The sequence below is a fragment of the Thunnus albacares genome, chromosome 4 (genome assembly GCF_914725855.1).
Source record: "Thunnus albacares chromosome 4, fThuAlb1.1, whole genome shotgun sequence".
Classification (NCBI taxonomy): Eukaryota; Metazoa; Chordata; class Actinopteri; order Scombriformes; family Scombridae; genus Thunnus; species Thunnus albacares.
In genome coordinates this window covers 37,349,561-37,375,267 of record NC_058109.1, presented here as the reverse complement: position 1 = coordinate 37,375,267, position 25,707 = coordinate 37,349,561, and the positions used below count along the sequence as shown (strand labels likewise).

The window sequence follows — 25,707 nt, the reverse complement described above, 5'->3', positions numbered from 1 at the left end:
AGAGAGTGTCTAAATGAAAAAAAGTCGTTATGATGCTGTGTTGTAAGAGGAGGTCAAAAAGACTGTACAGGCGAAGGTGAAAATTTACTTTAAGTGTTGTGAGGACTATAGGCATGCATGAATTCAAGGCGTCACTGTGATTCAAAAAAAGTGTTTTCTGGTTTTCATTGAGTTTTCCACCGCAATCTGTATGTATTCAGCTTCTGATTTACTAAGACAGTGGCTTATTATGCAGTCAGCTCCTGGACAGTGCCAGGGACAGCTCTCCAGGCGTTTTCTGCCAATGAAGGAGAGCTCATAGACACAGTCCAACTGTAGGTTGAAGAGAAATAATAATGTACTGATTACAGAGCATTTACTTTGGCCGTGTTCAACTTCACCTAAGAAAAACTATTATTGTTAAAATTATTATTATTAAATCACTGTTAGCATATATCTAATAAGTGATGCATTAGGAGGCAATAAATGTGTCAATGGCAAATGAAAGATGGGGTGATATAGTAAAACTAATCTAAGTAGGGCTGGGCAATATATCAATAAGTGTTTTCTTTTCCTCGTTTTACAGGCTGCATTACAGTACAGTGATGTAATTTTCTGAATTTACCAGACTGTACTAGCTGTTCTATTATTTGCCTTTACCCACATAGTAATTATATCCACATTGCTGATGATTATTTATCAAAAATCTCATTGTGTAACTATTTTGTGAAAGCATCAATAGTAATCCTTACAATATTGTCGCAAAATTGATATTGAGCCAAATTGAGGTATTTGGTCAAAAATATGATGATATTTGATTCTGTCCATATCACCCAGCCCTAAATCAAAGACATAAAAAATATACACAAGGCACTGACGAATGGAGAGAGAGAGAGAGAGAGAGAGAGAGAGAGAGAGAGAGAGAGAGAGAGAGAGAGAGAGAGAGAGAGAGAGAGAGAGAGATGGAGCAGCAGCAGGTGGAGGTGGAGATGGTGTTGATATGGATGTTGATGCTGCAGTAAATGCAGCCAAAGACACACTTAAATGTCTTAACAGAGGAAAGAATAGTTTAGTTGCAGCCTGTAGTTATTAGTTCATTTATGGTCAAGTTCAAACATGGGCAGATCCAGGGGCCAGCTGAAATCTAATTGGCCCCTGAAGTGCCCCTGTCCTGTCACTTGTTGCTTGACTCTTTACGGATGAGTAAACGTCACAAACTGTGGCACCTCACACACTTCTTGTAACTATAGTGATGCTGCATTTACGTCATGTAGGAGGGAAGGTAATAATGGGAAAGATTCCCATGTTTACGATTTGGATGCAGCTTGGATGTTAATGAGAATCGTATCTATAAGTGGCAACTGGTTATTCCGATCTGATGTGAATGCGGTGGAGGCAGGAAACTGGTAATTCCAATGTGACTTGAATGCAGCATTAGACTACATGTAGAGCTGAAGTGAACAGTGGCATGCAGCGATTCATCCTCCACAGAAACTTCATGGTGAGTTATAATTCCCACATTACTTTGTGTTAACATGTGAAAGAGCGTTTACTTGCTGCAGTCACTGAACTTTAGGTCACATTAGGTGGCTGTAAGCTACTAGATCACTACATCACTAGTAGGGATGTGCAGAGAGCCCAGTATTTGTATCTATAGTTTATGAGGCAGCAAAATTATTTGTATTTGTATTTAAATAAAAGTGGAAAGAGGCTTTTATAATCCTGTTTTTGTTTTTATTACGCTTTTAATTTTAGAAAATAAAGTGTTATAATAAGTGTTCATGAATAAACTCTTAAGAAGGAGGTCCTCACCCGAGGTCTCGAACTGGAGTCTCCCAGATCACTGACGACTGCGCTGACTACTGAGCTAAAATTTTACTCATTGCCTCATTGCAGACAGACCTTAACCTATTTATACACCCATAACACAGGGACAGCACACCATGTAACATGTAGGGAGGAACTTAAAAGGTGACTCTTGCTTCGCACTTTTCATTTACTGCCCATTTTTTCCATTTTTGGAAAGGAGAAGGGGAACAACAGGTTATGGAGAATGCCTTGGGAGCACTTCATGTGTCAGTAGCTCAGCTTTATATCTGGGGAACACCCCCAACTCCAGGAGTGACGTCCAAATAAAGAAATGTGCCACATGTAGCAGGTGGATGTGACTCCTCTTGAGCTCACAGTTACAGTGCAAACTATACTTGCTGCTGAGGGCCCACAAGGGTTCGCATGTGAGTGTCCATATGTCAACGTGCAGTGTCAAATCATGACTGCACAGATAGTATGCCAGCGCTGTTTCAGGACATTTCAGTGCCCAGGCATTTCAGGCCAGACATCCACAGGCACTCTTGGGGGGATTTATCTTTTTATTATCTTATAATAATTATAATATATTTTCTACATCTGGTCTGTAACATGCAATCAGCAACACATAGTCTGTCTTTTAGTAACTTTATACAGATGCTAGTGTCCCTGTAAAGAGTTTGATCTGTAATGAGCCTGATTTTTTTTTTAATAAACCTGGTTATTCTGTATGATACTCACATTATCAAGGTTACTGAACATCTGTGTAGTTTCTGCTCCACTCCCCACAGAGTCTCTGTCATTTCTGTGCTGAGATACAGTCATTATCAGAGTCACATTTCCACTTATGACAATCTGTTATGATCAAATATTTATTATGATTATATTTTAGAATTTTTTCCCCTACATTATACAATTTACAGTGCACACTGAAATTAGTGAGGCAATTTAGATACATTGGACAGCTGGGAAGGTCTGTATTTAAAACATAACCTACTGGTTTCCTATAATGCTTTGAAGTTTCCTATGTAAGTGATAATGCCCGACGAGGTGTCCATTATCAGGAATTAATGGACGACAGGGAGGCCAGAGCTCCTCTGCTGAGTCCATTAATTCCTGATAATGGACACCTCAAAGGGCATATCCCACTACCATGATCGCTTACCAAAAAAAATAAGACCATTAATTTATATTTTCATGCGTTTTGCAATCAAAATCTAAAGTTTTTCACAAGCCATAACTTTCCCTGGTAATACCTTAGGGTTTGACTACTACCTGGAACAATCATTACCATCCCATAAGGTTCTTATGCAATAGAAACGTTGTTCACTGCACCAGTAAATAGGACAAACCTTAGATATGATTTGGCAACAGGAGATATTTGTAGTCTCCTCAGCTCATAGAACATTGAACTGTGGCTCAGCTATGAGCCAGAAAGCTGACGTTATGCTAGCGAGATTCAAAGTCAACAACACTGTATACAGTTGACAAAGAGTAAATATAATTTGACCGTATGTTAAACAACAAGACTAGCAAGCTATCCAGCCATGTCATTGTCCCCAAATCAATATCAACATTTTCACAAACAAATGATAGGCCATGTGTACTGTTGGGCACAGCCTGAGGTAGCAAGTTGAACAGCGAATAGAATGTGAGATGATTGCTTTAAGGTATCAGCAAGTTCAGAGGGGCAGTGTACTCCTTGCAGTTTGTGTGTTACGGCCGCCATCCTGCGTTCAGAGGATGAGGATGAGGCACTGAAAGACTACACTCAATGTTGTAAATAAGATATTCACTTTTTCGTTTTCATCTCTTTTATTTCTAATGTCGAGGTGTCAGCATGCCTTGTTAAATAATTCTCTCGATGTTAACCTTGTGCCATTTCTCCCTTTTCTTTTCAATTTCTCTTTCTCCAGCTGCATCCCAGTCATCAAAGTTGTAATATTCCCCAAATAGGTTAGAAAGAAATGAAGTCACTTGTTGTTGTAATTGCATGTTAGCTTGTTAACGTGTTGCAATAAATTGTAAACGGAGGCTTTGACCACGTTCCTGTTGCTGTGGTGCATTTCTATGGTGCATTTTAGCCAGACCATTAATTTAGAACGGTGAACAGACAGTTTCACTGGAACTACTTAGTAGGTGTCCATTATCAGGAATTGATGGACACCCTGCAGCCAATCAGAATCAAGTATTAACCCAGACCATGATATAAAATATTTTAATATGGATGTCATTACTTGAAACAGCTGGCGCAAGGCAGGGTTTCATGGTTAACTTGCTCAATGCTATGTAACAGAGAGGCATGTGCAGGTGTGTTGGAGTAATTAAGTCATTAAGTTAAGTAGGTTAAGTGAGTAAGTTATTTACATACTTAGCTCCGATTGGACAGTTATTTTCTACTGTTGCCACAATACAGAAACAGAAGGAAGTCGTTAATTTCCTGAGCCTTGCTGCAAAAAGATTCTAATTCACAAAGACCAGCGATAATTGCCACACGCAATTAGGGTGGAGTTATTAGTGTTGTCAGATAGTTGGTGTTGCTGCGTGCACACTCACCCCTCACTCACTCCCTCACTCTCTCTTTCTTCAAATCTTCAAGCTTGTGAAGCTTGAATGATATTGAACTGATATTGAATGATATCAAGGGTTAAATCGGTCAGACATTGGGGGGGATCAAAAATAATTAAAGCTGCGAGCAGCAATGAACGGGCCCTCCATGCACGTCAGGCAACGACGCAGTTGAAGGGCTTCTGTCACAGGCATGTAGATGTCTTCAGACCCAGGCTGTTTTCAGACAATGCAAGAAGGAGATAAACATCACTTCCTTTGTTCACTGTTTTGCCTGCTGCTGGGGCTGCTTCGCTGAAATTTCGTAGGGGGCGCTATTCAGCCAGTTTGCATCACTGATGGAATATTGTCATGTAGACGTGTTCAGGCCGGGACTCTTATCAAACATGTAAAGTTTGGTGCAGACTGGAGCATGTACAATAAAGTTATAGCAACTTCCTCTGTAATGGTGAAGCATCAAATCTCAATGGTGCGAGGCTGAGAATTTTCTGCAGGGTGAGACATGTCTGTCTTGCTCACACCTGTGGCATCAAAATTATGCAAGTTTTGGGCCCATTCACTTGAATTTCAATTAGTAAACAAAACTCTTGATGAGTTTGTGTGTAAAACAAATTAATTTCCTAATTTTCATCAAGTTTATCTTTAGAAAAGTAAAGATTTTTAACCCACATGACTTGGTCAAAGTTTGATTGAAATGTGTACTGTCAGGTGTGTAGAGAAAGTAAGTAACTGCAGCTGGACACAGAAAAATACTCATATATTTGAATGGAGAGTGTGAGCGAACCGCTAGGTGCTTGGGCCCTAATAAAGGAAAAACTGCAGTACAGAGCTACAAATTTTAGTTTTGATTTTATTTTTCTGCAGCACTTTATGACCAAACTCTCACTCAATGAGCTCCATTCAACCCCCACAACCACCCCCCCCTCCTATTCTCTCCTCTCCTCAGTTGGAGAGGAGAATGTCACTCTTCTTGTGAAATATCCTCATAAATCCCATGACTTTGGCCAAATCCTACATTAAAAATCACATTTTTTTGTAGGAAATTTCGAATCCATTGATACATGTTTCAAAGTGGTAAGACTTATAGTTTAGACATCAGAACCATTTGTTTGACACAAAGTCCATGCCTAGAGATTGCCTCCCCATTGGTTTACATTGTAAGGTGTGATGTGGCACTACAACTTTCAGGGCTTACAATATCTAAACCGTTCGAGTTATTACAAAGTTTTTAACAACTTTTGTTCAGCACAGTATAAATCATGTATTCAAGTTTGAAGCCGATACCATTAATGCCTTAGGAGGAGATAGAGTTTGATCGGTGTCCAAAATTGGCACAAAGTCATACTTTCATGGGCATATTGCAGACTTCCTGTTGGATTTAGGTCCGGGGTTTCAGCGGTAGATTTGTAGGTCTTGTTGAGACGAATAATTGAATTTTGGTTCGATCTCTCTACGACATTCCTACGGGCCATGGCCGCCATTTTAGTTACATGGGTGGCGCTATAGAGCATATTTTAGCACTTTGGGGGATAATTTTTACATTTTATCAAATTTTTCACCAGACCTGATGTGCGTGCCAAATTTGGCAAGTTTTTGAAAAATTTAGGACTGAAGTGGTGAGATAATAAAGAAAGAAAGAAAGAAAGACAGAAACAGAACAGATACATGAGGGTCTTCGCCCCTTTGGGGCTCAGGCCCTAAAAATGTCCTGACAGCTCTGATGGAGCTCAGGATTCATCCATAAGGGCTACTTTATAACAAACAATTCCACCATATGAACCTGGAATCTGTGTGTAACAGCTGACCTGTGTAGATGTGTAGCAGAACAAACAACATTAATTACCATCAGATCCTGGCTGATCTGGTGTCAATGAAGTTACCACTACTGTGTTGCATGCGTAAATGCGCACAGCCTCTTTCTCAGATTGGAGATGCGCTTATTGTTTCAGCTGCTGTGTGATACTGCAGATTATATTATTGATGCGAAATACTAGAGAAGTAAAAGACGCAAAATACATGAAAGTTGGTTTGTGATTGTGGAGAGTTCTGTGTGTGTGCACCTGTGCTAATTAAAGACACGCAATTTGAGGCTTTTGTGCTCTCTGCAGTTTTCATTTTGGACCAATCTGTGTGTTGAAATGTGGAGAAAAGCCTGAAACACCGGAAACCACTCCACTCACTCAAACAGATGCAAAACAAGGCTAAATTGCACTCAGCTGCAAAATTTTATGGGTGTGTTTATGCCAGCATATCATCAGCGCAAAATCTTTTGTGAATAGGACCTTAAAACGGGGCAGATTGCAGGTGCAAATGCTGCGCAATTCATGGCCACAATCCATTCTTTGTGGATTGGGCCCTGAGTGTCTACGCTGGTGGACACATTTGCAGTTGACACAGGCTGTCTGGACATGGTACGTGCAGTCATACATGCATGGGGACTTGGAGGCGAAGGTTGTGGACCCTCGTGGACATGGGCAGATGACAATATTTACATCACACTGACCCTCACAGCCACACGGATGTTGGCATTTGAGCTTAAGCAGGAATGATGGAGAACATAGAGTATCTGCTGTTTTATAGTGGTGTTTACAGACCTTGTTCCAGGCCTGGAATGAGGACTAAATTTAACTAGACTGGACTATCCAGTATTGGCACTGAGGTTCCATAATTAGTCCTAAAGTCAAAAGTATCATTTAGAAGAAAAGGGAAAGGGAATTACTAGTTAATGCTTAACCCCTTTGTGCAGCAGTTATAAGGCTGAAGCCTGCTAGCTGAAGCCTGCCTCCTCGTGCTGCTCTCTCCTCTCTTACTTGTACACAGAGCTTTGCTGCTGAGGATGAACACCATTTGGGTTGCCATCAGAATCTTATAACAACATAAATAAATATATAATAAAGTTAATGTAAAGACAAACATTGATTGGAAGGAAAGAAGGAACAAAGGGAATGAGACTGTAATAAGGAATGAGGTTTTGACAATGTGAACGTTGGCTGGGAAACACAGAGTATGTGATGTATGTCATGACAAACAATGTGTGTGAGTAATCCTACCTGCTGGTCTAGGTACTCCAGGTTGCGCTGGAGCTGAAGGTCTAATATGTCCTCCTTAGTCAAGCAGCAGCATCAGCAACACATATGGTGATCACACAGACACATACAGTACATATAGAAGGCTTTCAGAGAAGGCAGCAGCAAAGCAAAGCAAAGCACAACAATCAATCCGCCAATCGTCATTTCTTTCCTCATAAAATGCTGGCAAAGCCAATTTTTGGAAGTCGTATTTAGTAGCTAGCCATCTTCTACTGAAGTGTTTCTTGCCACATTACCGCCATCAACAATATAATAATGTAAATGTTTAATGCAATGACTTGTGTTGCAGTGTTGCTGGGAGAAAACCTCACATAACTACTTTTGGTAACTTTTAAATGCAATTTGCTTGAAATCCTTAATGTGGACAACAGAAATTTGTAAAACAACAAAGCAATATTCAAAACAACATTGATAGACCTGGTGCAAATAAACAAAGACAGGGCTGTCAAAGTCTGAGACTGAACACACCAGCCCAAATCAAGAGTCCAATTAAGCCTCAGACTAAGTGAAGACCAGGGCTGATAGATAGAACAACAGACAGGACAGCAGTCCTATTCCAAAACCAAGCTTTAACTAGCACATAGGACTTTTTAATCCTGTTTTTAAAAATGATGTGACCTTAATTATCACTTAAGACAATAAACTGGTTTTAAACATTCAGGATTAGGAAATTATCAATGGTATAGTTTTTTTCTGAAGTACTGTGTTGGGCTGTATGACTTCTTTGATAATGTTGCAAACAAAGCCTGGTAATCTTCCCCCAAATCCAGGTAACCAGGTAACCATGTAGCGCATACTACACCAGTGGACATTACAAGAACTCCTAATCAAAAATGACTAACAGGATCTCACTTTGCCTGAATAGTTGGGCTTTATGGCACCTTTCCTAAAATGAGGCGCCAGAGTATAAATGCTTAAAATGTTTGTTTATTGCCTCAACTAATGTAATGCATATACACTTTACAGAAATGTATGAGCCTCAGATTGCCCAAATAATTTCATCTAAACAACCTGACTGCATCTGAAACACTCAGAGAACTTTCACTGACTTTGCTCTTAAACTGCCAACATAATGTTGCTTATGATCATATAATAAGGTCACATTGGGACACCAGCTAGTGGTGAGTAAACTAATGAAAGCAGGCAGTCTGTGCAGAAGCGGGCCAAAGGGCTAAACAACAAATAAGAAGAGAGGGGGTGAAAAAAAAGACTTGGTGGAGACCAACGAACAGGTGATTTTATATTTAATTACGTACTATTAAGTCTGGTGGGTCAATGTGATTTTTTATGAGTCTAGGCATCATCTAAAAATGTAAGACCTTTCATATTCTTCATTCAAATCAATGTTATTAAGATCCTTTTAAGACTTTTAATGATGCACAGATACCCTGTCTTCAGACATGAGACCGACATGTTAACTTACCATCACATTAATGTAATGAGGTGCATGTTTGAAAGGGGCTCTGTAACTTTATGGATCTGTTTGGAAGCCTTATATTCAGCTGATCATGAGTAAAGTTGGTGAAGGTTATGGAGGTTAGTTCCCCCTGCCATTTCCTAAGTTTATGTTATGTGTAAACCAACATACATTCACACATACACTCATGCACTTATGCACACAAGAGCAGCTCCAGTTAGGGATAGAGCAGCAGAGAGGAGTACAAGTAACAAAAGTCAGGAGAAAATGTGCAGACATACAGTGATGTGTAAAGGGTTAAGATGGAGGACAGATGTGCAGAAGAAACCCCACAGCTGCCTGCAGCTGCACAGCAAAGCTAGTCATAGCACTACATCAAGTGCCATCACTATGTGTGTGTGACTGTGTTTGTTATCCAGTAGATGAAAATGTATGTCAGAACATTAGCGGCACATACCATTTTATTGTGGATGGAAGGGGATACAGGGTAGTTGTAGTGGTATAATCCTTGGCTTAAGGACCTCCTATCACCAGGGTAGTCATACTGAAGGAAGGGAGGAAGGTTATAAGGAAAGAAGGAAGGGAAGAATGGAGGCAAGAATGAAAGGGAGGTTAGAGTGGAGTAAGATGAATATGGTTACAGCTTATGAAAACAAAACATTTATCTCTCATTCTTTCTTTCATCCCTGTTGACTTTTTTGAACATCTTTTATCTTCTAGAAAGGGTGTGTGAAATTTTAAAATTTGAATTTTCTTTTACAAACTTTGGATTTTGAGCCTTAATATTAATCTTTGATGACGCATTTAGTTAAATTTACTTTCCTAAATCCAAACCTAAATTCAGTCTCATTACCAGTAAAACCATGGGACAAATGCTCGTAAATAAATAAATAACTGTCACAGATTGTAGAATAAACAAAATCTAAATAAGTGAGTTGTGGCCTGTTGTTATGGCAAAGGAAACTGTCAAGTTGAGGTGGGTGCTATCTTTTATATCCACTGTACGATACTACATACACACACACTTGCTGTCTCACTTTTGGTGAGCTGAGGGATCTCCTCAGGCTATAGACGGATGGATCGGCATAGATCACGTCGTCCCTCATTCTTCCTGGAAACCTGTCAAAGTGGGCAGATGGCGATCGAGCTGGTGAGGCAAAGTTCGGTGGCACTGGTGAATAGGGCCCACCCGATGACGTGGATGGTGACCTGGGCACAGATCTGGAGCGTGGCTGGATGGACAGACGCCTCATGGTGGTTTCCATTCCACCATAGTACTGTGGTCCCCATGTATCCCTGGACATTGGTGGTCCATACAACTGGTGGGGTCCATCCCTCAGGGAGCGGCGCTTCTCCTCAACAGTCCAGCGGCGGTCATATCCACCCACAGCAGAGACGGAGCAGATGCTATCCGGTCGGACCCCTGGTGGGTAGAGAGGGTACTCCTCCATATACTGGGGGCCACAAGGGTAGCCGTAGTAGTCGGCTGAGACCCCTCGGTTCACTGGGTAATAACGAGATGGGCTGAAAGAACAGGAAACAATGGAGGTAAGATGGAGGTATAGCCTTGAATTTTCAGATCCTCTGATTTGGTAAAACAATGATAAAAATAAATAAATAAATAAAAATAAATAAAAATCCTGCATTCAAAATGCTTCTGAAGTAAAAGTACAAAATGTATAATATTCCCATCTGAAGTGTGGTGGAAGTATTTCATTAGCAAGGACCACATCATCAACAAGATGCATTTGAAATGATTTATTAAGAAAAACAATTGATGTTTGTAGTTTTTCCGCTTGCTGACTGCATTGTGGAGAAGTATATAGGGAATCTGCCATAGCACCCGAGTAAAGACGGACCCCCCAGGACTCTATGAAGGAGAGGAAGAATCAGGAAAAAACAAGAAGAGAGAAATAGGGTATGTGTGTGTGTGTGTGTGTGTGTGTGTGGGTGGGTGGGGGGGTGAGGGGGTGGGGGGGGGGGGGGGTGAAAGAGTGAAAGAGAAGGAGAGGGTTGGTGGTATTTATAGGTATGCTGGAAATGGTGCAGTTGAGGTGTGGACCTGCTCCTGAAACTCCACTAAATAAGCTTCAATTCACTAGCAAGGACCATACCATCAACAATCATATGAAGTGCTTTGGGATGCCATTACAGGAGGCTGAAGTGGTGGCTCCATTCCTGAAGGAGTGTGCGGAATAATGAACGGGAGAAATGCCAGACAGGTGGAGTATGTGATGGAAGTGCTGGTGAAACCAGAAACGAGTAGCCACTTGTCTGGATTAAACTCTGTAATTTCTGAAATTGCAAGTAGCTTGTGATGGTCTCAGAAGGATTTAGTGTAAATAGAACTTTGAAGTAAAAAGTGGGTATGGCTGACTGGATTTATCGGTTTTAGTTAATTTAACGTAGTCTAGTCAAGTCAGTTTTATTTATATAGCACCAAATCACAACTCAAGTTATCGCATGACACTTTTCATGTAGAGCAGGTCAAGACCATACTCTTAATTTACAGAGACCCAATGTTCCCCCATGAGCAAGCACTTGGTGACAGCGGCAAGCAGAAACTCCCCTTTAACAGGGAGAAACCTTGAACAGAACCTGTCTCTAGGTTGACGGCCATCTGCCTTGACCAGTTGGGTTGAGAGAGACAGTGTAATCTGAGAAATATATAAGTCTGAAAAGCAGCCGTGGCAGCTTGGGTCAGAGTGAAGAGTTGAGGCAGTGAATTCGGAGCATATGATAAAACTGAAGAATGCAAGTGAAAACGTGACTTTTAAATTTCGAGCAACATGAGGAATGCTATATCTGGAGCACATGGTGTGGATGCTGTCTGATGGCAAGTTGGCAGTAGGAGGAAGGCGGCAAGTATCTTTAGCTGGCTCTTGGTATAGAAGTCCTCCGAGGAGTGAAATTAAATGAGAATGGCTGGAGACCAGGAACAGCTGCCGGTTAGGACTTTAGAGAAGCAGATACTGCTAAGGAGTTTAGAGAAGTAAATGTCTAGATTTCTAAGATGCTAAGGTAAACATGGATGGTATGTGTTTTGATGGCCATCACAGAAGGGGCGTAGGTAATGAAACTGTCATGGTGATGAGATCAAACGATGGGTTGCTGGTTGCCGGTGACAGATGCCCCGACTTGAGTTGGCTGCTGCAGTTGCTGGAAGTGGGTGGCAGGGAACGGTGGCATCCCAGTGCCAGGCTCCCCTGCTAAGGCCGGCTGTTATGATTGCTGGAGCTGGATGACAGGGGGTGCTGACATCTCGGTGTCATTCGCTCTGAATTATGTAGTCTGCTGGTGCTTGTGTTGAAAAACCTGAGGGGAGGTGGAGGACCCTGGAATTCTGGTGTTGGGTGCTCCATCTGAAGTACTTAAGCGAGCCAAGAATGGGCAACTGGCAACCTGGTGCAGAATAATGGAAACAGCGTGAAGTTACTCAAGTAACGTTAGATTGGTTTTATTAGTAACTTGCAACCTGGTGCTTGTAACAGCGGACGATACTGAAGAGACATTAGATTTGTTGTATTACCAACTTGCAACCCGGTGCACGTAATGGCAGACGTTACTGAAGTGACTTTAGATCAGTTTTATTAGTAACTGGCAACCAGGTGCACAATTCGGTGCCAGTAGCTAGATATTACTAAAGCGACGTTACAGTTGAATTAGAAACTTGCAACCCAGTGCCAGTAGCTATAGATATGACTAAAGTGATGTTATAGTTGTATTAGTAACTTGCAACCCGGTGCCAGTAGCTATAGATATGACTAAAGTGATGTTATAGTTGTATTAGTAACTTGCAACCCGGTGGCAGTGACCATGGATGTTACTGAGGTGATGTTAGATTAGTTGTACTAGTAACTGGCAACCCGGTGCCAGTAACTATAGATTTACTAAAGAGACGTTAGATTATTTGTATTAGTAACTGGCAACCCTGTGCACGAAAAGGCAGGCATTACTGAAGCAACGTTAGTGAGAATGAACAGGTAATTGGCAACCCAGTGTCTATGGTGGAACCGCAAGATGTTTCTAAAGTGTGGCGAAAAGAGCTGATGTTTCTCTTCTAAAATGAAACAGGTGCCTAGTGCCGCTCACAGAAACCAGAGGTAAAGCGGGGATGGAATAATTGGAGCCTGGTATCCCCCTGCCAGTAATGGCTTTGAATTTATCAGGTGAGAAAAGGGTTGTTGATGTGAATGAGGGTTGATGCAAACCTGGCATCCCGATGCCAGTGGTTTGTTTACTGGGAAGTTTGTGTAGAGTGAGGAACTTGAGGCTGCTGGAAAAGTTTTGGTGATGTTTGCTGCATGGAATACAACTTGGTCTCCCAGCAGGGGGTGCTGAGTATGCAGGCTGTGGCCGTGAAGGCAGTGGAGGCTCTGTGACACCACGCTTGCTGACTCTGGGGATGATTGGCTCTGGTGAGGAATACAACCTGGTCTCCCAGCAGGGGGTGCTGAGTATGCAGGCTGTGGCCGTGAAGGCAGTGGAGGCTCTGTGACACCACGCTTGCTGACTCTGGAGATGATTGGCTCTGGTGAGGAATACAACCTGGTCTCCCAGCAGGGGGTGCTGAGTATGCAGGCTGTGGCCGTGAAGGCAGCGGAGGCTCTGTGACACCACGCTTGCTGACTCTGGAGATGATTGGCTCTGGTGAGGAAGCCGAAAGCATGGGAGGTTCGATGATTGTTGTTGCCACTGAGTAGAGATGAAACGGTCTGGCTTTATTGTCGCTCTGGTTGAAGGGAATGCCTTACCTTACGTCAGTTGTTGGATGCAGGCAACAGATCAGTCTCAGATGTCAGGCTCCATTTGTGGATGTAAAGACAGCTGGATCAAGAGGAGGGTGCACCATAGGTTCACCATGGCAGATAGTATCCCAGACTATAGAGAGGCAGCTGATGAGGGGAGAGTTGAAGCTGCCTGCTCCTGCAACTATGCTTATCGCATCCACTAACAGAGGAGAGGAGGCCTGAGATCTACCAGGAAATGGAGAATCACATTAGGGGAGCTTGAGTGGAGGTGCCTGCGATGCCGGTATGTGCACTGCTGAGTACAGTGGCGTTGCTGGGACGCTTGTCTGTGGTCTGTCTGCTGTGTCATGGCTGGAGAACCAGTTTCAAACAAATCTTCATCCGAATTGGACATGTTGATCTACAGTTCATGATCCTTTGTGAGTTTACTTTTTTTTTTAATCGAAATTTCAGCTCATATCCAAGTTTTAGATAATGCAATCATGTGATTAGGCATGAAGTACGGTTTATCTGTCAAGAAATCCAAGACAAACGGCTAATATCTGGTGGTAGCTTGAGCTTGTTTCTGAGAGGGTAGACTGATACTGCATGCAAGTGCAGAATTCAAGAGTGAAAGAGAAGGAGAGGGTTTCTGGTATTTATAGGAATGCCAAAGTGGCACAGTTATGGTGTGGTCTTGCTCCTGAAACTTTATTTATTAAAACTTCTACTCTTCTAAACTCTTCTAAACTTCTAACTTCTACTTCTACTAGAAATACTCAGTAAAGTATGCGTGCCTCAAAATTATATTTAAGTACAGTATTAGAGTGAGTAGAGTAGAGTAGTAGTACTTAGTTACTTTCTAGCAATGAAGACATTATCTCTAGTGTGAAGTTGTCTATAAAGTTTAATTACCAAGTGTAGCCTCTTAATTTTATATGTATGCAATGATAACAAATGAAATCACATTTCAGTCTTGGAGGTCCACTGTATTACAACACACATCTCATGCTAGGTAAGATAATCTATAATATATTTCACATGCACTTCTTATGTACATGGAAATGAAATTCATTAAACAAGCCCCATATAGTGGAAATGAGGCATTTTGAAGATGAAAGACGAGAAGTTTCCTTATTTGCAAGATGTTGTCAGTGTGTTTTCCCTGAGGTCACTGTGCGCTGTTCTCTATATTCAGGCGCACTAAAATAACATCCAAAGGTAGGATAGAATTTCATGATGAGTTAGGTGCACTGACAAAACAATAAGCTCAAGATTTTTAAGTAGCTGGACTGATTAACAACAATAAACTATGCTGGAGAAGAACATTAAAGACACTTTATGTAGTATTTTATTTTATTTTATTTCATTTAATATGTGTTATTTTCATGTGATTTTATCATCATTCAAATTGCTCTAATTGCATAAGCTTTTGTTTATGGAGACATTACATCAGAGACCAGATCAGAGGCTTCACAGAAGACTTGACGGATAGACAATGTTTGTGTATGGATTAAACAAACCAATTAAAACATGTTATTTAATGAGCTTTAAATTTGTTAGTTTGTGTATTTTGGACAAAGCCAGGCTAGCTGGTTCCCACTGATCCAGTCTTTATGCTAAGCTAGGCGCATCCTTCAGTCTGTACAAAGACTGATATCAATCCTCTCATTTCAGTCTCAGAAAGAAAGGGAACAAGTCTATTTCCCCAAATTTGGAATTATTCCTTTAAATTTGATCAGCCTCATTTAGAGGCCTGGATTTGAGGCAGTGGAGGTAAAGTGCTTTGATAACAAATTTCTCAGTGTTACTGTGAGCTATGAAAATAATTAACAAGTGGGATACTTTTGCATGCACTCATTGCAATTCTCACTGTCAGTGTAAGGTCTCTGTAACTGACTTACAGTAGCAGCAACATCAGTGTCCCCACAGTGTCTCCACAACCCCTGCAGCACCATTTAAAGGTAAGTGCAAGGACAACATGGAAGAAACCTGAAGACAGAGACAGGTTCTTCACTTATTTACCTGTTGATGTCCTCCTGGGAGGCCATGCCGCGCCGCTGGTTGACCCACTGCTGCAGCTGGGCCATTGAACTCTTCCTCTGTGCCACCCTCTCTGGAGTTGTCCTGGGAACAAAACCCCTTCTCAGCACCACGTTCTCCTGTTGCTCCTTGGGGTCGTGTGCTGGGCCGACACCCCCTTCAGGATGTCCCTGAGGGGCATGATGTCCGCTGTGACTCCTGGATGGAGGGGGTTGGCTGTTGCTGTTGTGGGGCATGGTGTTGGGAGGACCGTAGTTGCCCCAGCCATTTGGGTGGTGGTTTGAGAGAGCAGCTTGGCCACAACCAGGTCCTCCACCTTCATCTTCACCTCCGCCTTCACATTGTCTCCCATTGTTCTTCTTTCCCTCCTGATTGGAGCAAGGGGTGGAGGGTGGGGGTGTATCAAGGTTGTCTACCCCATTGATCTTATGGTGGTGGGGTGGGTCACTGTCAGTTTTGTTGTGTGTGCGTGCCTGTGGATGCTCTTGTGTTTGGGGGTCGGGTGCCTGGGTCACCAGGGCGTGGTTGAGAGCTGTGGTGTCCAAGTTTGTTCTGTGAAGTTTGAAGGAAAAAATAGAGTATGAGGATAGATGGGCAGCTTTATTTTATTTCCAAAAAAAGATACAAAGACAGAAAAAGAATTTCACACCAGTAAATCTCAACACCAGGCGCAGTCACTCAATCAATCAATGTGTGATATTATGCTTAATATCATTCATTTTGTGTGATTTTGTGTTACGAGAAATGAAGAGTATTGTATATTTGTCCTTTAAATATTGTTTTCATGCCAAGTTAGTCCAGACCAACCAATAAAATGATCCATTGTTGTCTTTTATCTCTGGTTTTGTGTTCACACTGACTTATTGCAAATGAACCAAGAGGTGCAAACATGAAGTCATGTGGACAGAGCGATCAATCATTGGATAGTTTTGATGACTGTCTTCCTTCATCGACTTTTACTTATTGCTCACTTTCTTACAAATGGAGGGCCACATTGATACACTGCACAGTAACTTAAAGAAATGAATAATGCATACAATATTGCTATAACTTGACATAGTAGACAGGCCAAATAATACACCAGAGAATATGATTGCTTATTTGTGTATATTATATTATATTATTGTGTATTTCCAGTATGGCTGTGTGCATGTGTGTGAGCAGGACCTCTGTGTTGGCTTAGCGGTGACCTCTGCAGCCTCGCTCATGGCTCTGATCCACTCCTCCTGCTCCTCATGGCTGTCTGTGCTGAAGTAATATGTCCTGGTCCCAGCGTGCTCTGCCTGCATGCAAAACACAACAGGACCCTTCAACTCCCCGTCCTCACACTCCTCCTCCTCCAACCACACCTGCAGAGGGAGAGAAAGAGGCAGGACATAAGTAACACAGTTTTACACCAGTCAGTGTCATATTCAACATCCCCATCATCTTCATCAGGAGTAAATTCTTCACCTCATGCACTGAAGAAGCATGATATTGAAAAGATAATTCCACTTTCATAAAACTTGACATTTATTTTTGTACCTCCGTCCATCATTTCTATTAGTCTGAACATCAGTAAGATGATCAGACAGGTTGTAAACAAACCTCCAAGTTTATTTGCAACGGAAAACAAGGGTGAATAGTAAAATGATTATTGTAAACATCCATCATAGTTTACACAACCACTTCCTGCTTGAACTTTGACCTACTGTACTTACTATAGATATATGAACATCTGCAACATTTTAGATGTACTCACATTCAGTTTTACCTCCCAAAAAGTGGTTTTGATGATGTGGTTAAACCTGTCTGATTATCTGAACGCGCGTGTTTGTTCACCCATCAGACTCTATTGTAGAGTTGTCACCGTGTTCTCACATCTCAGCAATTACCTTGGTGAGTACAGTGTTATTATTACTGGAAGTGATGATGACCAAAACTGCAAAAATAAGATTCAAGATTCAAAAAATGGAATTGTCCTGAAATAATACCCACATGCAATCATCTGGTCTACTGTTCTTACATTAAAGCTACACTCACTGAGTCTGTTACACAACCCAACAGCACATCTTGATCTCCAAATACTCTCCCAGCTCACTGTTGTTGACTTGAAACTCAAACTAGTTCATGTAGATGAAAGTGGAAGTGGTAGAAGTACTATTGGGCGCTATAACAAAATCACAGCGTGTACCTTTAAACAAGAGTCAGAACCAGATGTAGAGTGATCAGATGATATCACACATGCCTCAGCTCCAGTGATATTCCAGAATTGGCATGCAGCCCATTTTTAAATAAACCAAACACACTGAACAAGACAAGATTGGTATGCATCAATCTTTAGGCATCCAACTAATTGAATTCAGACATGCAGTACAACATACATAATCATGCATCCTTTGCAGACAGGATAGTTAATAGAAAGAAGTGTAAAATAACAATGTTGTACCTACTGGACTTTCTACCACAACAGGAGACAGCAAGGGCCAGCAGAGCTCACAGGGGTGGATGAAGGAGGAGACAGTGAGGCGGTAAAGGTCAAGGTTTGTGATGTCAAAGGTCATTGCACTGCTGTGATGTTGGGACCTGAATATGAGTTTCTTTAAGGCTGTGACTGTCTGTCTTGTTTTGGAAAATCTGGAGCCTCTAAAAATCTTATATTGAAACAAAGATGCATAGAAATCATATAGAGAGACTTTGAAACACAATTCATATAAGCATTCACTTGGATAACATTATTTGAGTTCCTGATGTTTTCAGTGCCGTATTGATCGTTCAAGGACACGCAGGTTTTAACTACAGGTCAGTTGGTGTCCTCAGCACCTACACACAAACAACTGATAATTAACAAGTAATTTGGATGGAAACTTACTGTTCAAAAGTCACCAATGAAGGAAAAACAGTTTTGTCTAGAACAAGATCAATGTGACGACTCCTTATTGTAGTTGAACAACAATAGATGCAGCGATGGTGTCATCTGATTATGTAACATTAAAGAAACCAAAACAATTATAGACAGTATACCACAAGAGGGCAGCACAGGCAAAGACATTGGACAAAGATGCTGCATTACCTATCACCAAGTAATGGAAAGTCTCACATACACCTCACATCAAAATGCAATGTTCAAATATAAAGCTACTGACTGCACATGAGCTTCAAATGTCTGTAAGACAGAACATACTCCCTGAAAGTTATGTTGTAATGAGTTTAATTTATGTTTAAACCCCCATTCTGCAACATATATCAGATCAACATACATGAGTAACTGACTATTTCTAGTCATCCAGCATAGAATTATTCAGTTACCAGTTACTCAAAATAATATTTAAATACTTGAATAATGTACATAATGACCTTCTATGCTATACATAATGCATCACAATGGAAACATCCATTGTGTTAGCTTTAGTTATGTGGCCTACATGCTACATTTACATTGTAGCATGGCCTGTTGAGAATGTCATCAATCATAACCTCTCATGAACAGTCACAGCCACTGTATAGCTCAAAGGTGTTGATTTGATCAGCCCAGTAGCCTAGGAATTATGTTCAAAAGTAAGCGGGCAGAGCTCCCCCTCTTCTCCAGCCTTGATACAACCTCAGTTTTCTATATTTCTGCTATTATGTAGTGTCCTGATGGCCTCATTTCCATGTGCAGATCACTAAAGTTTAATCTCTTATACAGCCAGTTTGTAGACCTAAAACCAGGAAGTATATAAGTTCATCCTCCAAGTTCCAGTGCCTTTTACTCAAAAGATTTTCAGTTTAGGTAGAAAATAATGCCTAAAGATCACATGAGCCTAAAAACATTTAATTGATAATTGTATGTGTGGATAAATTGTGGTTAAATGTTGTCAAAACTGCTGTGGGAACCTTGAGTAAATGTAATGTTGGTATACACAAACACTTCACTTTACTTCATGACTTTGCTGCTTTCTGCTAATGAGTTTTAATTCAATTTGATCTAAGCTCTTTTTTTTTTTACGAACTCCTCACCAACATCATACTGTCCTGTCCCAGTGCACTACATGTAAATATGTACAAAATGCATAATGTATGCTTGCCATTTAATCTTTGTTATTAAATATTCAATATTTTCAATCATTAACTCTCATTTCTATCAAGACCAGATACCTATGATTGTGGAATAAAATTGAAGTAATGATATACATTACAAAGTACTTCACAAGATACACACATTTAAAACAGCAGCACACACACACACACACACACACACACACACACACACACACACACACACACACACACACACACACACACACACACACACATATTAATACATAACATGACATGGTTGTTTATTTGAGCTTGGCTGCAGCAGTGGAGGCAGAAGACGACTTGTGTGTGCATGGGCGTGTGATGTGTGATGTAGCCATAAGACAGTGGGAGGAAATGATGTCACTGATAAACAGGAGTCACTTCCTTCCACGGTGGAGCACAGTGAGGCCCCGCCTCCGGCAGTGACAGTGAGGTGATGCAATTGGCTGAAATGGCTGCATAATAAGCAGTTGTAACCTAGCAACAGAGACGGGGCTGCGGGAGGGGTTTGTTTGTGTGTGTGTGTGTGTGTGTGTGTGTGTGTGTGTGTGGAGCCTTCTCCTTCATTGTCCTTCCTTTGTTCATTCATTCAGGTAGTCAGAGATGGTAGGATGAATGAAGGAGAAAGTAAAAGTGACAGAGCTCTCACACTTCCTTTCTCTTTTGAATGACAGAATTAATATGACAGAAATAATATTTTTATAATAATGTATTATTATTCATCATCATTTGTAAACGTACAAAGATGAATAAGCAGCTAACTTGGTTTGCCCTGGATGAACCATAGATCCCTCTGCAGTTACAACAGCTAATCCAGTGGGTTGCTTTTTGTGTTTACTATAAGTGTACATTTTAGGTTTATTTTAATCTTGGACCTTGTTTTGAAGGTGCCAGTGTTTCTTTGGGTCTTGAGGTCAAATCCCACATAGTTATCAGTTTCATTAAGATTCTTCAGACACTCCTTATACACATTTTTCTCATAGTTGACTGTCCATGACTGTATTCACACCCAGTCATGCCATATCTACCAGCAAGAGAGAACTGGACTATCTAACCTCTGTGGGTTAAAACTGGGCAGAGTGTTCCCAGCAGCAGACAGTATCATATCAGATTGTGGATGTATACAGGTAAAATGTTTTATTGAGACTGAGGAGGTGTCAAAGATCATTTTAAAGATATACATCATGTGAGTCACCTATTAAAAACACAGCATACCATTATGTTCCTTCAGTCAGTGTTGATGAAACATTGTTTCTTCTTTGACAGTGCAATTTCTATGTTTTATGACTCACTTATGTAGCTGTATTTGTAAATGTTACTTGGTTAATTAAAAAATAATATTCTTGTAATTTCATCCTCCCCCTGTTGGACTTATGATAAAGTGTACATGTTTTTTACCAAAATGTACATTTATAGCATACACAATTTTACACCGTGATGCAAGCAGCACTGTTCACATACTTGACTAAATGCATAACCACTTGAGGGAAGATTAGGACTGACACCGAGAATATCTTTCTTAAGAACTTCTGATTTTGCACACCATGGATGTAACTAAGCGTGGCAACACTCATAGAAGCTGTGTTGTTGAGATCACAATAGACTACATACTTTAATTTTTTCTCTGCATAACTTTCTTTGATTGTTGTTATGGTTTCTTCAGAGTCTGCTGCTGGCCTTACTTCACATGCCAATATACTGCATCCAAAACACATGATCTTAAATGCATCTTGTAGATGCATACTGTAGCATCAATTTCGTACAATCGATGCTCAGGGGGATAGATACAGTATATTGCTTGGGGTGCTGATTTATCAGTCACAAGCTGATGTTATCAGTTTTATCATCTTTATTTCCTGGTGCAGATATTTGGTTCTGAACAGTTTTGAACTGTTTTGTCTCGAACATGGACAGCTCTAACTTTAATGCTGCTCTTCCCTGTGCTTCATTTTTGATAATTTAATTGATATTAATGATCTCATTACAGGTGAGAGAATGGCCTGTATTTACTGTTACAGGAAAAATCTGTCCATTTATGGCTGTTAGATTTCTCTGTTAACTTCTAGTTAAATGACATGGTCATGTGTTGCCATAGCAACCATGCATCCACTTGTTGTGTGGTGTTTGAGGCCATTTGCAGTTTTTAAGTAGCCTTTGTTTTCATTTGCATCTAACAGAAATGCTGCTATCATCCTTGTAAGTGAAATATTTAAATAAACAAAGAATTTTTAATTATCTACGAAACTTAAAATACTTTGCACAGTACATCACATGAGTTTGGGAAAAAAATTCTAGATCATGTTTCTTTCACCTGTAATGCTGCACAGAGCTTCATCCTCAAGTTATTGTTGTTAATGTAGAGTGACTTTGTGTCAGTGTGTGTGTGTGTGTGTTGCATGTGTATGTGTGAGGATCCAGGTTGCCAAGTCCAGCCTCCAGTAAATGCAGTCAATGCAGCCATTTAGACTGCTGCACCACTCACTGGGAGCTACTGAAATACTTCCCCAGCTGTCCTCTCAGACACACACAGACACACACACATACACAGTTTGAACTGTGCAGGTACAGCACATGACTTATCAGTGCTCACTACAACAACTATTATGTCTGAAGTATTACAAATACATGCATGTCATAAATTCAGTAGTCGTCAATGAAATCTTGAGGTACTGACTTTATATGCGATGATGCAACCTCTAAAATTCATGTTGAGTTGGAACATACTTATAGAAATGTTAACAATTCATTTTTAAAGCCTTAGTTTGTGGGTAGTAGTTTGTCCTGAGGGTAGTGCTAGAGGAAAGATTATAGAGTGTCAGGTAAGGGAAATGTTGGTGTCCTTCTGCGGCTATTGCTGCTGTTTGTTGTTGCTAGTCACATCTCTATTTTTATTATTGTTATTATTGTTGTTATTCTGCTTCTCTGTGTCTCCAGAGCAGATGGCCGCCCACCAAGAGCTGGGCTCTACTTGAGGTTTCTTCCCGTTTAAGGGGAGTTTTTCCTTACCGCTGTTGCCATGTGCTTGCTTATGGGGGAATTGTTGGGTCTCTGTAAATTAAAGAGTACGGTCTATACCTGCTCTATGTGAAAAGTGCCTTGAGATGATTTTTGTTGTGACTTGGTGCAATATAAATTGAACTGATTTGAATGGAATTGAATTAATTGAACTGAACTGAATTGAACTGAACTGAACTGAATCGAATCGAATCAAATTGAATTGAATCGAATTGAATTGGAAAAGGGGTTCTTCATCTGAGGAATATCAACAAGTGTAAATCGTGACTCTCTATACCAAAATTATTTTCAGTCTTTCTAGCACTTGCAGAGATATCTCTATTTGGAGCAAATGTAGTGGGACCAATTGATGTCTCCATCCTTAGGTCCCACCTTTAGGAGGCAAAACTCACTTCTTGAGGCAAAGTGCAGTTAGTGCAGATAAAATTGCCCAGATGTAAAGCAGGTCAGCTGTCTCTCCCTCTCACAGACATACCAGACTGTCAACTGATTTATATAACCATGTGAAAAACCTGACAGAGCTGTGAGAACATCACATTTTGAATTTCTCACAACTTGGTGATAACCCTATCCAAAAATGGAAACAATACTGACCTGCACAACAGTTCTCCGTAAAGTGACATCACTATCTTGTCAGGCGGACAGTCATAATTTCTAAGACATAAAATGCATTTTAAGGAGTTATTGCATCAACTTCATGTGATCTACCACATTTTGAAAGTCAGTGAAAAAGCTATTTAACAGTGTTTATGCTATCATGCACAAAAACTGTCTGCTGAGGGCATTTTGTTGTAATTTATAGACAGGGTTTATTAAAGGATTTACTGGTTGATTAACTGTGAAAAAACCTGTGGTGGAATGAATTGGGAATGACTGCTTTGGAGGGAAAATGCAACTTTAAGCAAAAAGAGGAAAACTCCTGCATATTGTCCTGCTTACTGATGGAATATTTATTAGTTCACAATGTTTCGGTCTGTCCGACCGACATCAGGTGTATGGGCAGCATCACAACACATACTAACAAGATAAAAAGTCTACAGCTTATCTAAGTCTATTGGCTGAACTTAGGCCTTAAACCAAGTAATTGACAAATTAAAATGTTGAAAGTAGATGAAAAGTCAGGGGATCATCAAAGTAATTACAATTTATCTTGAGGGGGGCATGATTATGTTCAAAATGAATGGCAATCCATAGAGTTGTGGAGATATTTCACTCAACACACCTGTCTGGGGTGTGTCCTGCCTCTCATACAGCAGGATAAGTGCATATAGAAAATGGATGGATGGATGACCCCATGACATTTGTTCAGGCACTATACTAAGGAGAGACTTTTAGCTGCACCACTGGAAAGGCTCTACTCGTAGGGTGACTGAACATTGTAGCCCTCTAAGCATGGTGTGAGACTTTCAGCCTGGTTTAATTTATTTCTAAACTGTCTTTGCATCCCAAGGATTCCCCAGTCCTGTGTATGGGAGAGGATCAGCTAGCAGTGTACACTGATGAATGTTGTCTCAGAATCAGTGACATGAACCCCAGGACAGAGAGCACAGGTACAAGTAGCACAAAAGCCCCAAAGGAATGAACACTTGCCTTTCACAGCCAGCTGATAGTTCTGTTGAACTGTTTGCTGTTAGGAAAGGTGAAGCTAAGCTCCACTGCGCACACACTGCACTCACACACACCCGTAGGCGTAACCCTGTGACTCTGCCTGTTGAGTCAGACATAACCCCACACACAAGCACACCTTATACTCCTGTTTAATAATTTAGCCATTGTGGGGGTTATGAGAACAAGGTGTTTAAAGTTTTTTAAAAAATGTTAAGGGTGACATTTCTCTTGAAGCAAACAGAGAATGCAATCAGAAATTGTCCATTTCTTAGAGAACTAAATTACTTAAAGAGAATGAATTAAGATTTGTAATGGTAACATGCAGAACTTGGATTACAACGACTACAACATAACAAAAGTTTCAGTTGGGCAGAGCTTTCTCTCCTAACAGAATGTCTCCTGGCTATGGCCACACCTCTACCTCTACAGAGTCAGGTAGTAAAGCTGCAGGTACAGCAGGTTTCGACAGCTCTGTGACAGAGCTGCTGACTGAAAACAAACTACTAAAGAGCAGATATCTCTTCCATGTGGGTGAACAGCTCAGTTAGCTGGATGAGATTGTTTACCATTTGACAAAAGACCACAATTTTCTAGTTTGTTAAGTAAGATTAAAGTGCAGTCGAGATTCTTGTCACAGCCAATACTCCTACAGATGCAGTCTGCCTGAGCTTGAGACCTTTTTAAGCCTAATTAAGATAAAAGATGAGAAGAATCTGATTAGGAATTTCTTTTGAGATCTGGCTGCTCCTTTAGTTTGTTTTTTGGGATTCTTTGGTTTTTAGCCATGCTAGCTAGGCTCTATGGATGGCAATGTCAGTCTGTTGTTCAGTCCGTCCCCCACTTTCTCCAGACTGACATATCTGAGCAACTACTGGCATAGTACTGACATGGAATTTGGTACAGATGTTCATGGTCCCCACCAGGTCTAAGTTCTCACTTATGTTGTGAAATATCTCAACTACTAATCTACTGGATGGATTGACACTAAATTATGAATAAACATACATTTTTCCCAGAAGATGAAGCCTGTTAATCTTAGTAAATCCCTGACCGTCCTTCAAGTGCTACCATGCCATTTTGTGTGAAATGTCCCAAAAACTATTGGATTGCCATGAACAGAAAAAACAGAACCAGTATAGTTAAGGCCAAAGTGCCTGGATTGTCTAGGATCTAGTGTGATCCATAGAAACAGATAACATCACCTTAGCCAAATTCAGACAGGATTAATTTTAGAGGGGAAGCTGTCATAAAATATTTCCTCTCTTTACTTATAGGAAAAGTCATTGTTCCAGTCAGCATTTTAGACACTAGTAGATTACAGGAAGTGGTTCTGTATTAAACAAAGATACTGTATGCTACCATGTGACATGTCGTCATCACAAAGTTGGTATTATTTTTAATAATAACATTG

The 25,707-nt window shown here is 40.7% G+C and overlaps 1 protein-coding gene across 8 annotated transcripts in view; it reads right to left on the bottom strand.

Annotated features, from left to right (window-relative positions):
• Nucleotides 1-25,707, bottom strand: part of plekha6 (pleckstrin homology domain containing, family A member 6) — a 143,177-nt gene that overhangs the window by 17,745 nt on the left and 99,725 nt on the right. For 5 of the 8 annotated variants that reach the window (XM_044349396.1, XM_044349400.1, XM_044349398.1 and 2 more), the window contains 5 exons: nt 16,800-16,981; nt 15,615-16,184; nt 9,897-10,383; nt 9,317-9,403; nt 7,404-7,457 (listed from right to left, as the gene is read on the bottom strand). In XM_044349396.1, the coding sequence (XP_044205331.1) occupies nt 7,404-7,457; nt 9,317-9,403; nt 9,897-10,383; nt 15,615-16,184; nt 16,800-16,981 (1,380 nt within the window). The remainder of the gene's footprint in view (nt 1-7,403; nt 7,458-9,316; nt 9,404-9,896; nt 10,384-15,614; nt 16,185-16,799; nt 16,982-25,707) is intronic. The other 3 variants (XM_044349401.1, XM_044349402.1, XM_044349399.1) reach the window with 3 other exon arrangements.